Raw genomic sequence first — 14,466 nt, 5'->3', positions numbered from 1 at the left:
CCCGCTTTGTTACTGTGGAAACCAATGAGATTGATGAGTGTAGTGAAGCAGATGCTCACTCAAGTTAGCTGAAAAAGGTTAGCCAGATTGCTAACCTAAACCAACTTTTACTGTCACGTTATAAAAACATGACGGACGCGGAACTACTTTGACTTCACCTTGGCGGAGTATAATCCATGGTATGTAACATGTTTCTGTCTTTAATATACTTGCTCTCTGTATTAACCGGCTAACGTTAGCTGCCTGATATACGTTAATGTATTAGCCAACCTGACGTTAGCTTGCTAAGGTAACGTCAGCCACAAGTCAAACCTCAGGCGTAGTAAAGTGAACACTACGGTGTCCAGAGTCAAGTGTTTATCTATCGCCATGTGTCACGCTAAAGTCACTGATAATGCCTGGTTATTAACTACGTAGACTGTAGGGATGTACGCAGTTAATACACATGGAAGGGTCGGTATGTGGCTCAGGTAAGTCAGGGTTACTGTTAGCAGAACTGCTTCCCGAGCTAAACATGTTTTAACTGGTTCAACAAACCCCCAAGACCAACCCCCATCACTCATCCCTTTGAACAAAAACACGCATTTAAAACGCAAGAGACTTGTGGAGACTCGTCAATGCACACCGGAGCAGGGTACTGAGTCACTGTGAATTACTCACAGCAGAACATTTCTCCAGACTTTCTCTCATCTGTGGGAGGCGTTTTAACGCTCAGTTTATTTTTTGTTTAAACATTAACTTATACGTAAACTATGATTGACTGAAATTGGTTGTGTTAAAACGAGGAGAGTGTGGATAAACTATATCCCCAATATCTAATGCTTTTAACTTAATGCTATTACGGTTCGCAGCACAGTTATGGTGTTGTGACAATGGGTTATTTCACAATGTGGCATTTGTTCATGCCTCTGACATCTTTATAGCCTGATATTGTTGTAGTGTTCAAAGTTATTTCAATGACTTCAACAGACTCAAGAAGATGAACATCTTTATAGTGATCTCAAATAGTTAAATTGTTGCAAAATGTTTCATTTTAACACAGCACTCTATTACTTGGACCTTGACCCCATACTCAGAGAATAGACAGTCAAATATAATCTTTGTTAGTCTTATCTGTCATTGACTGTAGAGTTTTAGTATTTAAGAGCTTACTATCTAACCGCTGTTTGTTTTTCTGCAGGTTGCTGTGTCACTCAGTAAGTCTTTGCCAAGAAGTTTCCACATGCTTTGACCCGACCTGCCAGGAAGTGCTTTTACTTTCACACACAGACAGACTTCTGCTGAGCCCCTCTCTCTCTGTCCAAGTACTGCATGCACACACTCTCCAACACTCATTGACCAGCTACAGCAAACACACACAAACCTAAGCTAACCCTTCTAAGCTAGGGATACCAACACAGCTACTGGAACAAACAACACACATATCGCCTCCCCCCCCTTCTGCTACCTCTTCTGCTTTTCCGTGCTCCTCCCCTCTACATACCTCTGGAGCAATGCAAGCGTCTCTGCTCTTGCTGAATTATGAATCATGCAAGCCACACTGAGGACCTCCATCGCTCTCCCACTGAGCTCCTGAGCCGTGCAACTGGTCACATCTCAGCTTGATGGCCATAGGATAACATGTATGGACATTTGTTTTTTTCATCACATATTTCTTTTGTACCCATTCTGATTTTACTGATGACTCCTGCCTACTCTTCAATTATTTGCAATTCATTGGCTTTCAACCCAGAAGGTGCTGACCACCAGACATGCTATTTAATATGAATAATATGTCTGGATATCTTTGCAGACACTGTGAATGATCAAGATGAAACGGATGGACAATTGTCAACTTTCAACTTGTTGTATTTACATTTAATAACATTGAACAGTTCTGCTCCAAGTATTGAAAATAGTAGAAATACATATTTGTACACTAATATCAGCCATTCGACAAAGTAAACCCATTACCAGACTGTAATGGGAGGAAAAGCAGAGGAGAGGGGGGCATATGGCCTTTCAGAGTGGAGGAAACCCAGAGAAGAAGCAGAAGAGAGTGACAGCGAGAAAGATGTGGAAGAAGTGGGCAGAGTTATGCACATCCCTCTGCATCGCTGGGTGATGCACGGAGCAGTGATGTTCGGACGGGAATTCTGCTATGCCATGGAAACCGCCCTGGTTACGCCAGTGCTGCTGCAGATAGGTAAGGAGATGCTTACTGTCATATAAAGAGAGACACTGTTGCTAAACGGCTAAACGCATAGGATTAACGCAATCGCAAAAAAGCTTCCGTCCACACGCAATATTCACCGGATAGTAGGCTTGTTTGAGACGTGTTGCGGCTCCAACCGCTGGAGAAGCTGCAGTAGGCTACATATGCAGGAGCCTGTACGTGACGCTGTAACTTCCTCCACAAAAGCAGCGAAGAAGCATGGTTGTCATGGTTGCCCTTCTGTTTATTCTCCGCGGTGGGGGCCGAGGGAACCGGGCAGAGTTTTTCGCCAGTCAACGTGTATTAAAGTTTAAATCTTCCGACAAAATTATAAAAGTGCCGGTCAAAGGTCTTCTTTGTTATTTATTGAGCTTTAAAACAAATGAATAACGACTCTATATAATATAATAATAAAATACACGGAGCCTCTCTTTTTCCTCCCTCTCTTCTGACAGCGTCAGTAGGCTTGTTTGAGACAAGCGAGACCTGCGCAGTTGCGATCAACGTCTTGCTAGTGCGTTGCATGATGGCTAGTCATTTTGTCCGACTTGCTCTGGAGGCCCGCCTACATGAGACGTTGAAATCTCGCGGGACAAAGACGCCCGCAGCCTTGAGAGCGAGGCGCGGCGAGGCGGCGCAGTTCCTCTCCACGGGCTGCGGAAGCGAAATGCTTGATGGGAAACGACTCGCTGGTATCTCGAGCTGAGCGCTCATTGGTGGTTTTTACCACGTGCTGGTGATGAAACTCTCCAATTGGCTCGGCAAAAGTTTGTTGTTGTTTTGTGTCAGTTTTACGTCGCCACATCCATTCCCATTTTTCATCATTGTTTCACAATGTTTATCATCATGAAATTAATATCCATATATTTTATACTATACTTGCACTGCTTACCGTTTTCATACTTTATATATCTTAGCATATTCATACACACTGTTCATACTGCTCACAGGCTGATATCTAGTGTATTCATACCCCTCACTGTTTATTCATCATTCAATTAATTCTATATTTTATTCTGTCTTGTGTACATTACTTTTCACTTTACTGCTTGTTGCACTCCTGGTTAGAAGCTAAACTGCATTTCGTTGTCTCAGTACCTGTAATATGTGCAATAACAATACAGTTTAATCTAATCTTGAGCAGGAACAAATGTATTTACTTAGTACATATCCAGTGTTGTGCTAGTTACTGAAAACCAGTAACTAGTTACCATTACTAGTGACTTCATGTCAAAAGTAACTCAGTTACTTTACTAGTTACTTACACCCAAAAGTAATGCGTTATTGTGAAAAGTAACGTTTTCATTACTTGAAAAAAGGGCTCCCATTAATGCCCTTATAGCCTTCATTTCAGTACTGTTATTGCATTGGAGAATAATACAATCTGTTGATCAACTTGACATGCATTATATGCAATCTGGATTGCATCGATATTAGCTGGCTTTCCATTTTTGTATATTCTTTCTCCAGGTAGTTGGAAAAAGTGTTCCGTCCCATATGCCGTGTGCCGCCCGGACATGCTATCATGCTAACTAGCTCCCTGAAAGCGGGTGACTCCACTGTAGCAATAGCCTGCATGTGTTCTACAACATACCGTGCAATGGCTTTATCGACTTTTCCCTGGCCAGCAGTCCCTTGGTTAAAATCCAGCCGCTGTTGCTTAGGTGGAGGTGGAGTGGTGTTGGATGAGTCTCTGTGGTCTTAGCTACTAGCTTCGTCCCAGCATGTTGTTTTTGCAGATGTTTTAAGATATTTGAATTACTGGTTTGGGCAGTAGATAGGATCTTTGACCCGCCAAGACACAACTTACATTTAACTAAAACGTTATTTTCTTTGTGCTCGACAAAAGTGAAATAGTGAGAATATCTCCAGGTGGAGAAACGAGACTTGAGCTCCGCCGCCGCCATGATAGTCTTGTTAGTAAACAACACAAACACGCCCACAGCCCGTCTCCGCATGTGACACAGGAAGTATCAAAGTACATTTACTCAAGTACTGTACTTAAGTACAGTTCTCATCTCTGTTCGCCTGGCTGTTGACTATATCAAAAACTAACGCAGTAACGGAGTAACGCACCATGTAGTAACGGTAACTGAGTTACTGAATTTAAAAAGTAATGCGTTAGAGTGCTAGTTACGGCCCCTACACACGGCGGCGTGCGTTACCGCTTGGCGGTGGGCGTGTCTGAAGTTTGGGGATTTTTTTACGAACAACGCGACCAACAACCAATCACATGAATGTCCCGCCCCGGACATACAAAGCAAAGCATTCATGCTACATCGATGCTGGCTAAATATACTGTCTATGCTTGCTAGCTGTCCATTCAAACGAAGTACACTGGATATAAACTCCCCAAACAGGCGAACACCTACCAGTTTCACCCACTGTCTCATGCCTGGCTCCTCCGGTTTGTATCCCTGTATGTAAAGAGGGACTGGTCATATAGTACCGCCACGATAATTTCCTCCTCCATTTTTTGACATGGGGAAATAACTGCGGTCTGGCTCTCCCAACATACACGCGGTTTGATTGGCTAGCGCTTGTAATGTCAGATTTGCATACGCGGGATTTGATTGGCTGACGCCTCCGTCGAGGCAGCAAAAGTAGAACATTGCTCTACTTTTGCAGCGAGCACCGCGAGAGAAGCTACGCTTTGCTCCCACAATGCAGTTCGGCGAATCGTGACGTCACCCCATTCAAAGTGAATGGGCAGAAGCGTTGAAGCGGCAACGCACGCCGCCGTGTGTAGGCTCCGTTACTGCCAACAAATAACGGCGTTACAGTAACGCGTTACTTGTAACGCGTTAGTCCCAACACTGTACATATCTGACATTAACGATTAAACACATGTGTGCATTCTTTATAAATGCAAACCGAGTCAAGCCGACTCCGGAGGTGGCGGTATGCAACTTAAAGTTGTTTGCAATCCGCCAAATAACCGAGAGAAGAAGAAGAAGAAGGCGAAGATGAAGAAGAAGAAGCCGACTCGTAGCTGTCCGACTTCAGGCGAGCTTTTTGAGACCTCCCCCGGCTGCGATCGGCTACTCTCATCTGCTTTCGAGGCGAGCCGCAACGCGTCTCAAACAAGCCTAGTGTCTGTCTCATGCAGCAGCTGATCCAGTAATGAGTGACCCGGCCGACAGTAAAAATAAACATATTTATAACTAGTTTAGGTAGTTTGAGAGGTAATTAAAATAGCTAAGGGCGATGATCTGACTCGAAGTGTGTGTTTTGCTCCGTTCACCGCTGCATCACAGCGGGAGGAGCTGCAGGTGAGCAGAGCTGCGTGTCCTGTCAGATTAGACTTCACTCGCGTTTATGTCCATATCGAGAGAAAGATAAATAATCTGAATTCAGTGTGCAGTTTACTTTGACGCGGGGGTGAGCAGCAGAGGTGGGGAGAGGCTGGGCTATTGCCTCATCATTATCAGAAAATGATCGTATAGGGCGTACACACGGAGCTGTATGCCGTTCTATCCACCTTGGGACCCGTTATCGTTTCCGCAATCGTTTAGTGCCGTATTCGTATGGCGCGTTTCCACTGCAGGCCTCGCTCGGTTTGGTTAGGCCTTATTAGGCCCGGCTCACTTTAATGCTGCGCTTCCATTACAGTTTAGGAACTGGGACAGTTACTATAGTAACGCAGTGTAGGCGGAGCCGTAACGTCATCTTCAATGAGAGCCCCAGAAAAACAACACAGCCGTTAGCTCTTAGCACTCAGAGCACACAGCTCCTCATATCTGTTCAGAAACTAGACAAAAGTTAAACAAGTACAAACCACAGACTGCCTGTGTCATAGCGAATACAGTCGCTGGTTTATTTATGTCTGTATAGGCCATTGTTGTGAGTGTGGACGGTCGGAGCATATATAACGTTAGCTTTGCCAAGCTACATTTAGAAAACACGCATTTTAAAAGGGTTTTCGCCTGCCGTCTATCTGCAGACTTGTCAAAGCATTAATTCATGGTTTTTACTAACCGGTATCAGTATGTTGTTACTTCGGCATCATTTTGAAATGTGTATTACAATTAAATTACGGTCAAATATGTTCATCTTGTTGTAGTTGTAGCCCCCTTGCCAGCGATTCTCTCTCTAGTTTAGCATACTCAGCCCGACTCAGCCTGGTTGTTCCTGGCCCTAGAACCACGATTTAGTCGGGCCAGAAAAAAGGTGAAAAAGTAGCCCCGGGCCAAAACTAGGCCAAGTGGAAACGCAACCAAAAACGGGCCCCGCACGGCTCGGCACGCTTACTGCGAGCTACCCGCTGCAGTGGAAACGCGCCATTAGTGATATATCTGTGGCAGTGCTCCCCTGGTTAGTGTCAGGAAAGTGGCAGACCTACTTTGACTGTTTGCCCAGAGTCAGCTGAGTGTCCTTTTATGGGTTAATTGTTTATAAATATATAATTATAATTGGCTTGTTGTTTACACCTACTACAGCTATCCAAAAGGATACACCCATCAGTCTGCATTCCAGCTGTACCAGTATTCAGGTAACAGCACCACCATGGTGGAATTTGACTGTTGTTTCACAGCCAGACATGATCTATTGATTTCCCAGACTGCACCACTGTGTCATGTAACTTGTCTGCCCAACAGTAGTCAACCATGGGCTATGCAGTTAGATGTAGATGAGGTTTGCCAACATAGCAGAAATTGAACAAAGGTATTTTCCCCTGGCTAGGTATGACAAGAATGTCTAACAAAGCAAATGTTAGCCTCTCCACATTTCTCCCTATTCTCATTATTGTAAGAAAGGTTATATTTGAAAATCTTTTATGCACATCCCATTGAGGATGTGTTTGAAAGCATTGTTTAGGTAGTACTGCAGCATTTAAAACATTGAACTCAAGCAGGATGTTCCTCCTAGCCTTCATGCTACACAAACCTATTGAATGAGTGAGTCATATATCTGGTTAAATGTGCCCTGTGGAGTTGTTCTTAAAACAAATAAAAGTCATGTTGGCACACACTACTCACTAAAACACACTGTGTTGCCCTTGAGGTCTAACAAACGTCTTGAATGCATTTCCGTCTGATTCATAGGGCTTCTACATGTCAAAAACTCCTAATGGTACCCAAGAGAGGTATTGCTATAATTCTAGCTGTGTTGTTGTCTTAAGAGAGGGAAAGCAGGAGCAGAGTAAGGCAGCATGTGTAACATGTTGTTCCCGTGAGAACCAGTCGCACCACCCAGCGAGCTGCCTGAGTTTAAGAATGTCCGTTTCTTACATTGAAACCACGTCTTTATAAGGATTGGAAAATCAGGATATATTCATTTAGCAGAGACATTTGTTATCATAACTGCCAGCTGAGAGCTGGGCATTGTCTGCAATAAATCTTCCATATATTTCAAACTAGTACACTGAAAAAGATCAAGCCACATTGATATTGAAATAGCTGCAAGATAAGGATGACTGTTCCCTGTTTTTAGTGCATGCTAAAGCCTAGTTCTGTCTCACAACTGGGGGTGATTTCACCACTTTCCTGGCTGGTTGGTGCATATTTCTGTTTTGTTGTAACAGGCAACCTCATTATCTGAAATGCTCTTGCCACTGTAGACACATTGGTAAAGGAAGCGTATTAAGAGCACTAGTGGTTTTGAATGCATTGGTATGTAAAAGCTGTCACATTAGATCGAGTAGATCATAGGAAAACATGCACACTTCTCTGCTGAGACTTCCACAGTTTGATCTATTATAGGCCCCTAGATGACAAACGTATAAACACCTTATTGATGAGTATTCTACAAAAATGACAGGAAAAAACAGAGCTGTGTAATTAATCACACGAAACATTGGCGCTCATATCCGTCTTTCAGTCGGCAGTAGTTAACTACAGTTTAAAAAAATACAGATTAATCTCATTGAAAATCTTTGACAGATCTCAGTATCATACAGTACAACATATATTAAAAGATCAGTGTAAAGGAACATTTTTTGTTGTTGCCATATCTCAATGTGCAAAATGAACACAAAAGACAAGCTATGTAATATCATTTAACAATCTGGTTTGACATAGTCACACATAAGCGTACTTTCACTTTATCTTAATATTGAATCTACCATTTGTTTGTGTGTGTTTTTTTTTTTAGGTCTCCCCGAGCAATATTACAGCTTAACCTGGTTCCTCAGTCCTATCCTGGGTCTCCTCCTCACGCCTGTGATTGGCTCAGCCAGTGACCGGTGTACTCTGCGAATCGGCCGGAGAAGACCATTCATTCTAGCCCTGTGTGTAGGCGTGCTGCTGGGAGTGGCACTCTTCTTAAATGGATCAGTAATAGGTGAGTAGACGGTTGCAATGAGATTGCCATCTGAATTTTAGAACAAATAATGGTTACACTCCATGTTTGTTTAATTTCTATGTGTTCTGTTAGGCCTTTCCCTTGGTGATACTCCCAGCAGCCAGCCAATCGGCATCGTCCTCACTGTATTAGGTGTGGTGGTGCTGGACTTCAGTGCGGATGCTTCCGAGGGACCAATCAGAGCGTACCTTCTGGATGTTGCTGACACTGACGAGCAAGATATGGCCCTGAATATTCATGCCTTCTCTGCTGGTAAGACAACATGCATGTTGGTACTCCAACACACATACTGTCCACATAGATCAGTAAAATGATAAACTATTAAATAACACATAAGAAGTGCATACATATACATCGTCATGCATTTACAGTATAAGGGATATCACCTACATAATGAGTTTACAAATGTTCTACACATAGAGGCAGTACCTTTTTATAAGCTGCTCATACTTGTCCTTGTTTCTTAGACTTTGCACACTTTAACATGTGTCCATTCCTGTCTCTCCAGGACTGGGCGGGGCAGTGGGCTACATGCTGGGAGGTCTAGACTGGACTGGCACAGCTCTGGGCCAAGCATTTAAAGAACAGGAACAGGTTCTCTTCCTGTTCGCAGGCATCATCTTTATTATCTCCGTCACTCTGCACATGTTCAGTATCCCCGAGCAATCTTTCGCTCCGTCCGACCGGCTTAAAGTCACAGGAAAGGCGGTGTCCACCAGTCAGTTGTCTTTCAGACCTGTTGGTCACTCGGCACCCGTCCTTGATGTGATAGCGGAGGAGGATGCTTCTGCTCGAGCGACTTCCCGGCAGGACAACGAATCAGATTCGGAGAAAGATGACATGGACTTCCTGGCCGTGGAAAGAGTGCGGAGTAAAAGCGACTCAGTCTTAGCCATGCCAGACGCTACAATCGAGATGGATTCTGATCTCGATCTAGACTCGCAACATTTCCTGACAGAGGTGCATCGCTTTCTACCAGAGACGCAGGCAGAGCTACAAGATACTTTTCAGCCATCATATCACATTATTGGGACCCTTTCTCCTTCTGGTGGACCCCCCGACCTTACTGATGGGATGGTAGCCTCTAAAAAGCCAGCTTGTACCGAGTCGAAGGGTTCAACAAACAGCCCTCCTCCTCACCTTCAGATACATTCTGGTTCAGAGAACTCAAACCTAAAAAAACAGGTAACATTTCACGATTATCTTCTATATTGTCTCTTGGACATTATATGGAACTTTTGTGCTGTGTTTCAGATATGTTGTCCCATGTATTGAGTTTAATTTGTTCCTTTAATACGTCTGTTCCTCTCTTGTGTCCCAGCAGGTCAAGGCTGTCAACGGTGCCAATGCGAGCTTGTCCTCTTCTGACCATTTCAGTGAAATGAAAGACAACGCCCCCACTAAGCTGCTGACCAAGACCTCAGTTTCCTCACGCCCACACCCACACACCTTCTACAGACAGGTACAATTGCATTAACCATTTTCACATCTACTTTCTTTAATAGTATTTTGGCAAAAGTGAAAAAGCTCATGTTTTTTTCTCTTTAGCCCTCCTTCACTTTTTCCTACTATGGACGAGTGGGATCACAGCGATATGGACTGCGAAAGGCAGCGCCCTTGAGCCCTCGGCCAATCACCACCTCCCAGAGTCTGAATGACCTGAGCGAGCTCCATCGGCGTGCCGACCGGCGGGAGCTGCAGCTGTCAGCGAGCAGCCTCTCATCTGAGGGCTCCAGCTCTGAGGGAGGACCAGACAAGGGCACAACTGTTCGGCTGCTCTGGTTATCCATGTTCAAGGTGAAGTAATTAAGAAGTGTCCTTCATATTTATGTATTTTTGACCTTCCCCTATTTTACTATTGCACTGCATCACATTCACAACCTTAATAGGTTTGCAGTTGCAAATTAATTATTCAAACACATTTTTGTGAAATTCATCCTTCATGTTTCCCCTGCTAGTCTTGAGTTCTTGTTTCTTTTTTGTTCTCCGTAGATGCCGAGGCAGCTGTGGACATTGTGTGTGTGTCACCTCCTCACATGGTTCTCCATTATCGCTGAAGCTGTGTTTTACACTGATTTCATGGGGCAAGTCATCTACCATGGAGACCCAACGGTACACACACACACACACACACACACACACACACACACACACCACACACACACACACACACACACACACACACACACACACACACACACACTCACATCGTATTGTTCAAGACACTTGTGCTAACCGATTGCATGTCACATTATTCATGTATGCCAATCAAACACTACAATGTCAGTTAACTTACCCAGTCTATGATGCTAAAATGATCCAACTTTTTTCAGGCACCATCCAATTCCACAGAGCTACTCAACTATCACAGAGGAGTACAGATGGGCTGCTGGGGGCTGGTGGTCTACGCTGCTACTGCTGCTGTCTGCTCTGGTATAACCTAAACCTACATTTAAATCTCATAATTGCTGTATTTACAAATAGTAAATATGAATAAACGTTTCCCCTCCATTTTCTATCCAACTTACCCACGCTGTCTTCATTCATTTATATTTTCTTGTCATCTCTCCACTCAGCAATCCTTCAGAAGTACCTGGATAACTTTGATCTGAGCATTAAGATTATCTACATTGTTGGAACTCTTGGATTCTCAATAGGTACATTTCCACAAGAGAATAAACAGCTGACTATAATGTTGTGAAGTTGGTTATGGACCAGTTGTCTTAATGGGTATGCAGAATAAAAGGAAATGTAATTTAAACAGATTTCATCTTTCCGAACTTAGGAACGGCTGTCATGGCGATCTTCCCTAATGTTTATGTTGCCATGGTGATGATCAGTAGCATGGGCATCATCTCCATGAGTATCTCCTACTGCCCCTACGCATTACTCGGGCAGTACCATGAGATCAAAGAGGTACGGACAATAAACTCAAATATCCACGCACGCTGTCAGAACCTGGAGATACAAAAGAATACATGAGAGAACTGAACACACTTACAAACAAAAATATTTAAGATTTTATGTTTTTATTTGTTTAATTTAACCTTGGAACATCACTAAAGTATTTGCAGTTTTCAAAGCTTTGAAATGTGTAAACATTAAAGCTAGCTCAGTCACTAAGTGTTTGAATCCTACAGCATCGTCAGTTGATGTAGTTTTTGTTCTGTATCTCATTACTTTTTAGATTAAGGTGTGTTAAAAAAAATGTCATGTGTTTGCCCTTTCTGTAAACGTACTCAACATTATAGTACTTTTTAAACCTAGACGCTGACAATCTACAGTACGGTTAATGGTAGTTTCTGCTTTGTCCCTCTCCTCAGTACATTCACCACAGCCCAGCAAACACAAGAAGAGGTTTTGGGATTGACTGCGCTATCTTGTCCTGCCAGGTGAGCATTTATACTCTTTCCCCCTTCAGCTCTGAACTTAAACTGATCCAGTCGTGTCCAGCCAAATTAGATTGTGATATTGAAATAAGCATCAACTAACGACGACCTAGTGATAAATGGACTTTGATTCGGATACGTCATGTTTAGGGCTGTGAGCTTAAATAATTGGATGTTTCTTTTCTAACTTTGCCTCATATTCAGGTTTTTTTGCTGTTGATAAGAAGCAATGGAAAGTATGAATGTCCTCACAGTGTGTACTTTTCTGTTGTGTCATTCTATCTTGTTTCTTTTCTAGGTCTATGTCAGCCAGATCTTGGTTGCATCGGCCCTCGGCGCTGTGGTAGATGCAGTTGGGAGTGTGCGTGTCATTCCTGCAGTTGCCTCCGGGGGCGCCTTCCTCGGCTTCCTCACTGCCTGTTTCCTGGTCATTTATCCTGATTTAGAGCCGAGCAGCTCAGAGACCAACCAGGCCTTGGTGGGTTTACCTGGAGAGCCAGAAGAAAATGGAAAAAGGAACGGTGACCAGAGGTTGGCTCTGCTGAGCCTCACAGATGGGGCAAGTTTGAAAAACACTGAGAAGGACACAGTTGCCTGAGCATTAACATGTCAGGCTCCACTATGTGAGGATTATACCAAATGTCTGTGCCTTTCTGATGGAGGGAGTATATTGAAAAGAGAGAAAACATGGCAGACCGTGTATTCTCATCTACAGAAATGTAGGCTGGGTGGTTTTGAATGGAGAATCTTTTTTTGAGTAGAGGACTGACCAAAAGAAACAATCTCAGTGTTGGGCTGCTATGCCTGTCTTATTGCTACCTCCTCCTTAAAACAAATACAAGTTTGGATGGCTAGATAGATAGAAGTGAGCCATTAGTGAATTGGTGAGACTGTTCAAACTAACTTAGCTCAGACTAGTGAAACAAATGTAAGCCTTTTATTGCGAAAACACAAATGGGAAGCACGCAAAGCACTTTCTATCTCACTTCAGAACACTATTGTCAAACTGATGCTGCAGAATGACGGGATTTGTGATATTTTATTTCACAGAGGCTTAATGGACAATCATAGTGCTGTGAAAGTGTGTGTGCATTACATGTAGACTGAATACAGGTGTTCATATATGTTCCAGTCTGTTAAGGGAATACCTTTGATGGAAGATAGGGTTATTATTTTGTTATTTAGGAAATTGCCAGAAAGTTTCAAAACAACATTCAAAGCCTTTTACATTTGTTCAAGACCCAAAACCCTTTTTTCTATTCACTTTTTGTATTCATTTAAGTGACCTTTTATGATGTTTCTTTCTTAATGCGATACGACTATGCCATGAAACACAACACTTTGTTTTTCATAATTTGTAGTAAGAATTAAGCCAGCAGCCGTCAATGTATGTTTTGCTCTACTGTTGAGTGCAATGAACAACAAAAGCAATGCAAAGTCTATCACAATACATTTTGCATTGCATTTTTGACCAATAGTGTAACATGGATTCTAACTTTCTTTTGGGTTTCACTGGGATTTGTTTTAGAGGTGGCATTTGTTTTGCTTTTTCTTGAATTATATCAACAACAACAAATTGTAATATACATTCCAAATACAGTTGAAAGGAGAAACACCATCATCAGGGTACATATACAGTATGTAACATCCATTAGTTAGAGTGCCAAACCTATCATTTGACCTGACCTGATGTACACAGTGGTCAAATATCAAGATGAATAGCTGCCATACTGCCAGGATTCAGTTTCCTTTAGAATAACTAACATGTTTGAAAACAGAGATGGTCTGTAAAGGATTATTGTTAACATTTAGCAGAATGCAAGATAATGGTTAGCATAGTCTCCATTCTCAGTGTCACAAACTGAGTGCAGTGTGCATAGTGTCATAATCTACAGATGTTCAACCTTAATTCAACAGTTTTTTTCAGCATCTTCAGTAAACTTTGCCAGTTAGTATACATGTCTTGCTCAGCCTTAAGTCTACTTATAAGAACAATATTTATTTATTTAGGGAGGTTTTAAGCTATATCGTCTACTCTAAAACATGCGCTACATATTGACGACTTCTATGCAAGGCCACCGACTGATCTATGCAAACTTGAAATTTCCCTGACTGGGATGTGGTGACCAAATGAAACGTTTTAGAGGACAACCAGAAAGACAAGTGCACTACAGCTTTTATTCCTTTAACACTTACTTAGTTCAAACTCATTTAGCTTTAGCTGGTCTAAATGTTTCAAAGATCTTTCTATCTCAGCAAGAAGCTTTTTAGGAAAACACTTCATTTTAAGTGCTTCTAGAAACAGGCCCCTGACTTATTGAAATCGTTTTGGTTTTATACAAATGTTAAGATGTTTGGGATGCTAATACTATTTTATGTTTTGGTTTGAAAGTCAATCCCTTGTGTGATTTTAAAGGGATCTTTTAATAATTTTGCTGCTGCACAAACTTTTGTACTTTGTAAACAAGACATTTTTGTACCAATTGTTTTGGTATTGGTAAAAAAAAGAATGAATGCACCTTCACTTGTGTCTCTTTTTCTGCATGTCGTCTTCATTTCTTCTTTTCATTCTTTCACTAA

General features: G+C 42.5%; 1 protein-coding gene across 2 annotated transcripts; it reads left to right on the top strand.

The window, feature by feature from the left end:
• Positions 1 to 4: 4 nt before the first annotated feature.
• Positions 5 to 14,410, top strand: LOC117553971 (solute carrier family 45 member 4-like). Of its 2 annotated transcripts, none has more exons than XM_034228136.1 (13): positions 5 to 179; positions 1,181 to 2,185; positions 8,288 to 8,476; positions 8,570 to 8,749; positions 9,006 to 9,682; positions 9,822 to 9,959; positions 10,046 to 10,294; positions 10,490 to 10,609; positions 10,831 to 10,930; positions 11,074 to 11,154; positions 11,283 to 11,413; positions 11,821 to 11,889; positions 12,185 to 14,410. In XM_034228136.1, exons 2-13 carry the CDS (start codon positions 1,963 to 1,965, stop codon positions 12,482 to 12,484), a joined length of 2,457 nt encoding a protein of 818 aa, XP_034084027.1. In that variant the 5' UTR covers positions 5 to 179; positions 1,181 to 1,962; the 3' UTR covers positions 12,485 to 14,410. The 2 variants fall into 2 exon arrangements, with proteins under 2 accessions (XP_034084027.1, XP_034084026.1); XM_034228135.1 differs by having other exon boundaries at positions 9,819 to 9,959.
• Positions 14,411 to 14,466: the final 56 nt, after the last annotated feature.

The sequence above is a fragment of the Gymnodraco acuticeps genome, unplaced genomic scaffold, assembly GCF_902827175.1.
Source record: "Gymnodraco acuticeps unplaced genomic scaffold, fGymAcu1.1, whole genome shotgun sequence".
Taxonomy (NCBI): Eukaryota; Metazoa; Chordata; class Actinopteri; order Perciformes; family Bathydraconidae; genus Gymnodraco; species Gymnodraco acuticeps.
The sequence above is the reverse complement of the archived record's forward strand: the minus strand, read 5'-3'. Positions and strand labels throughout refer to the sequence as shown.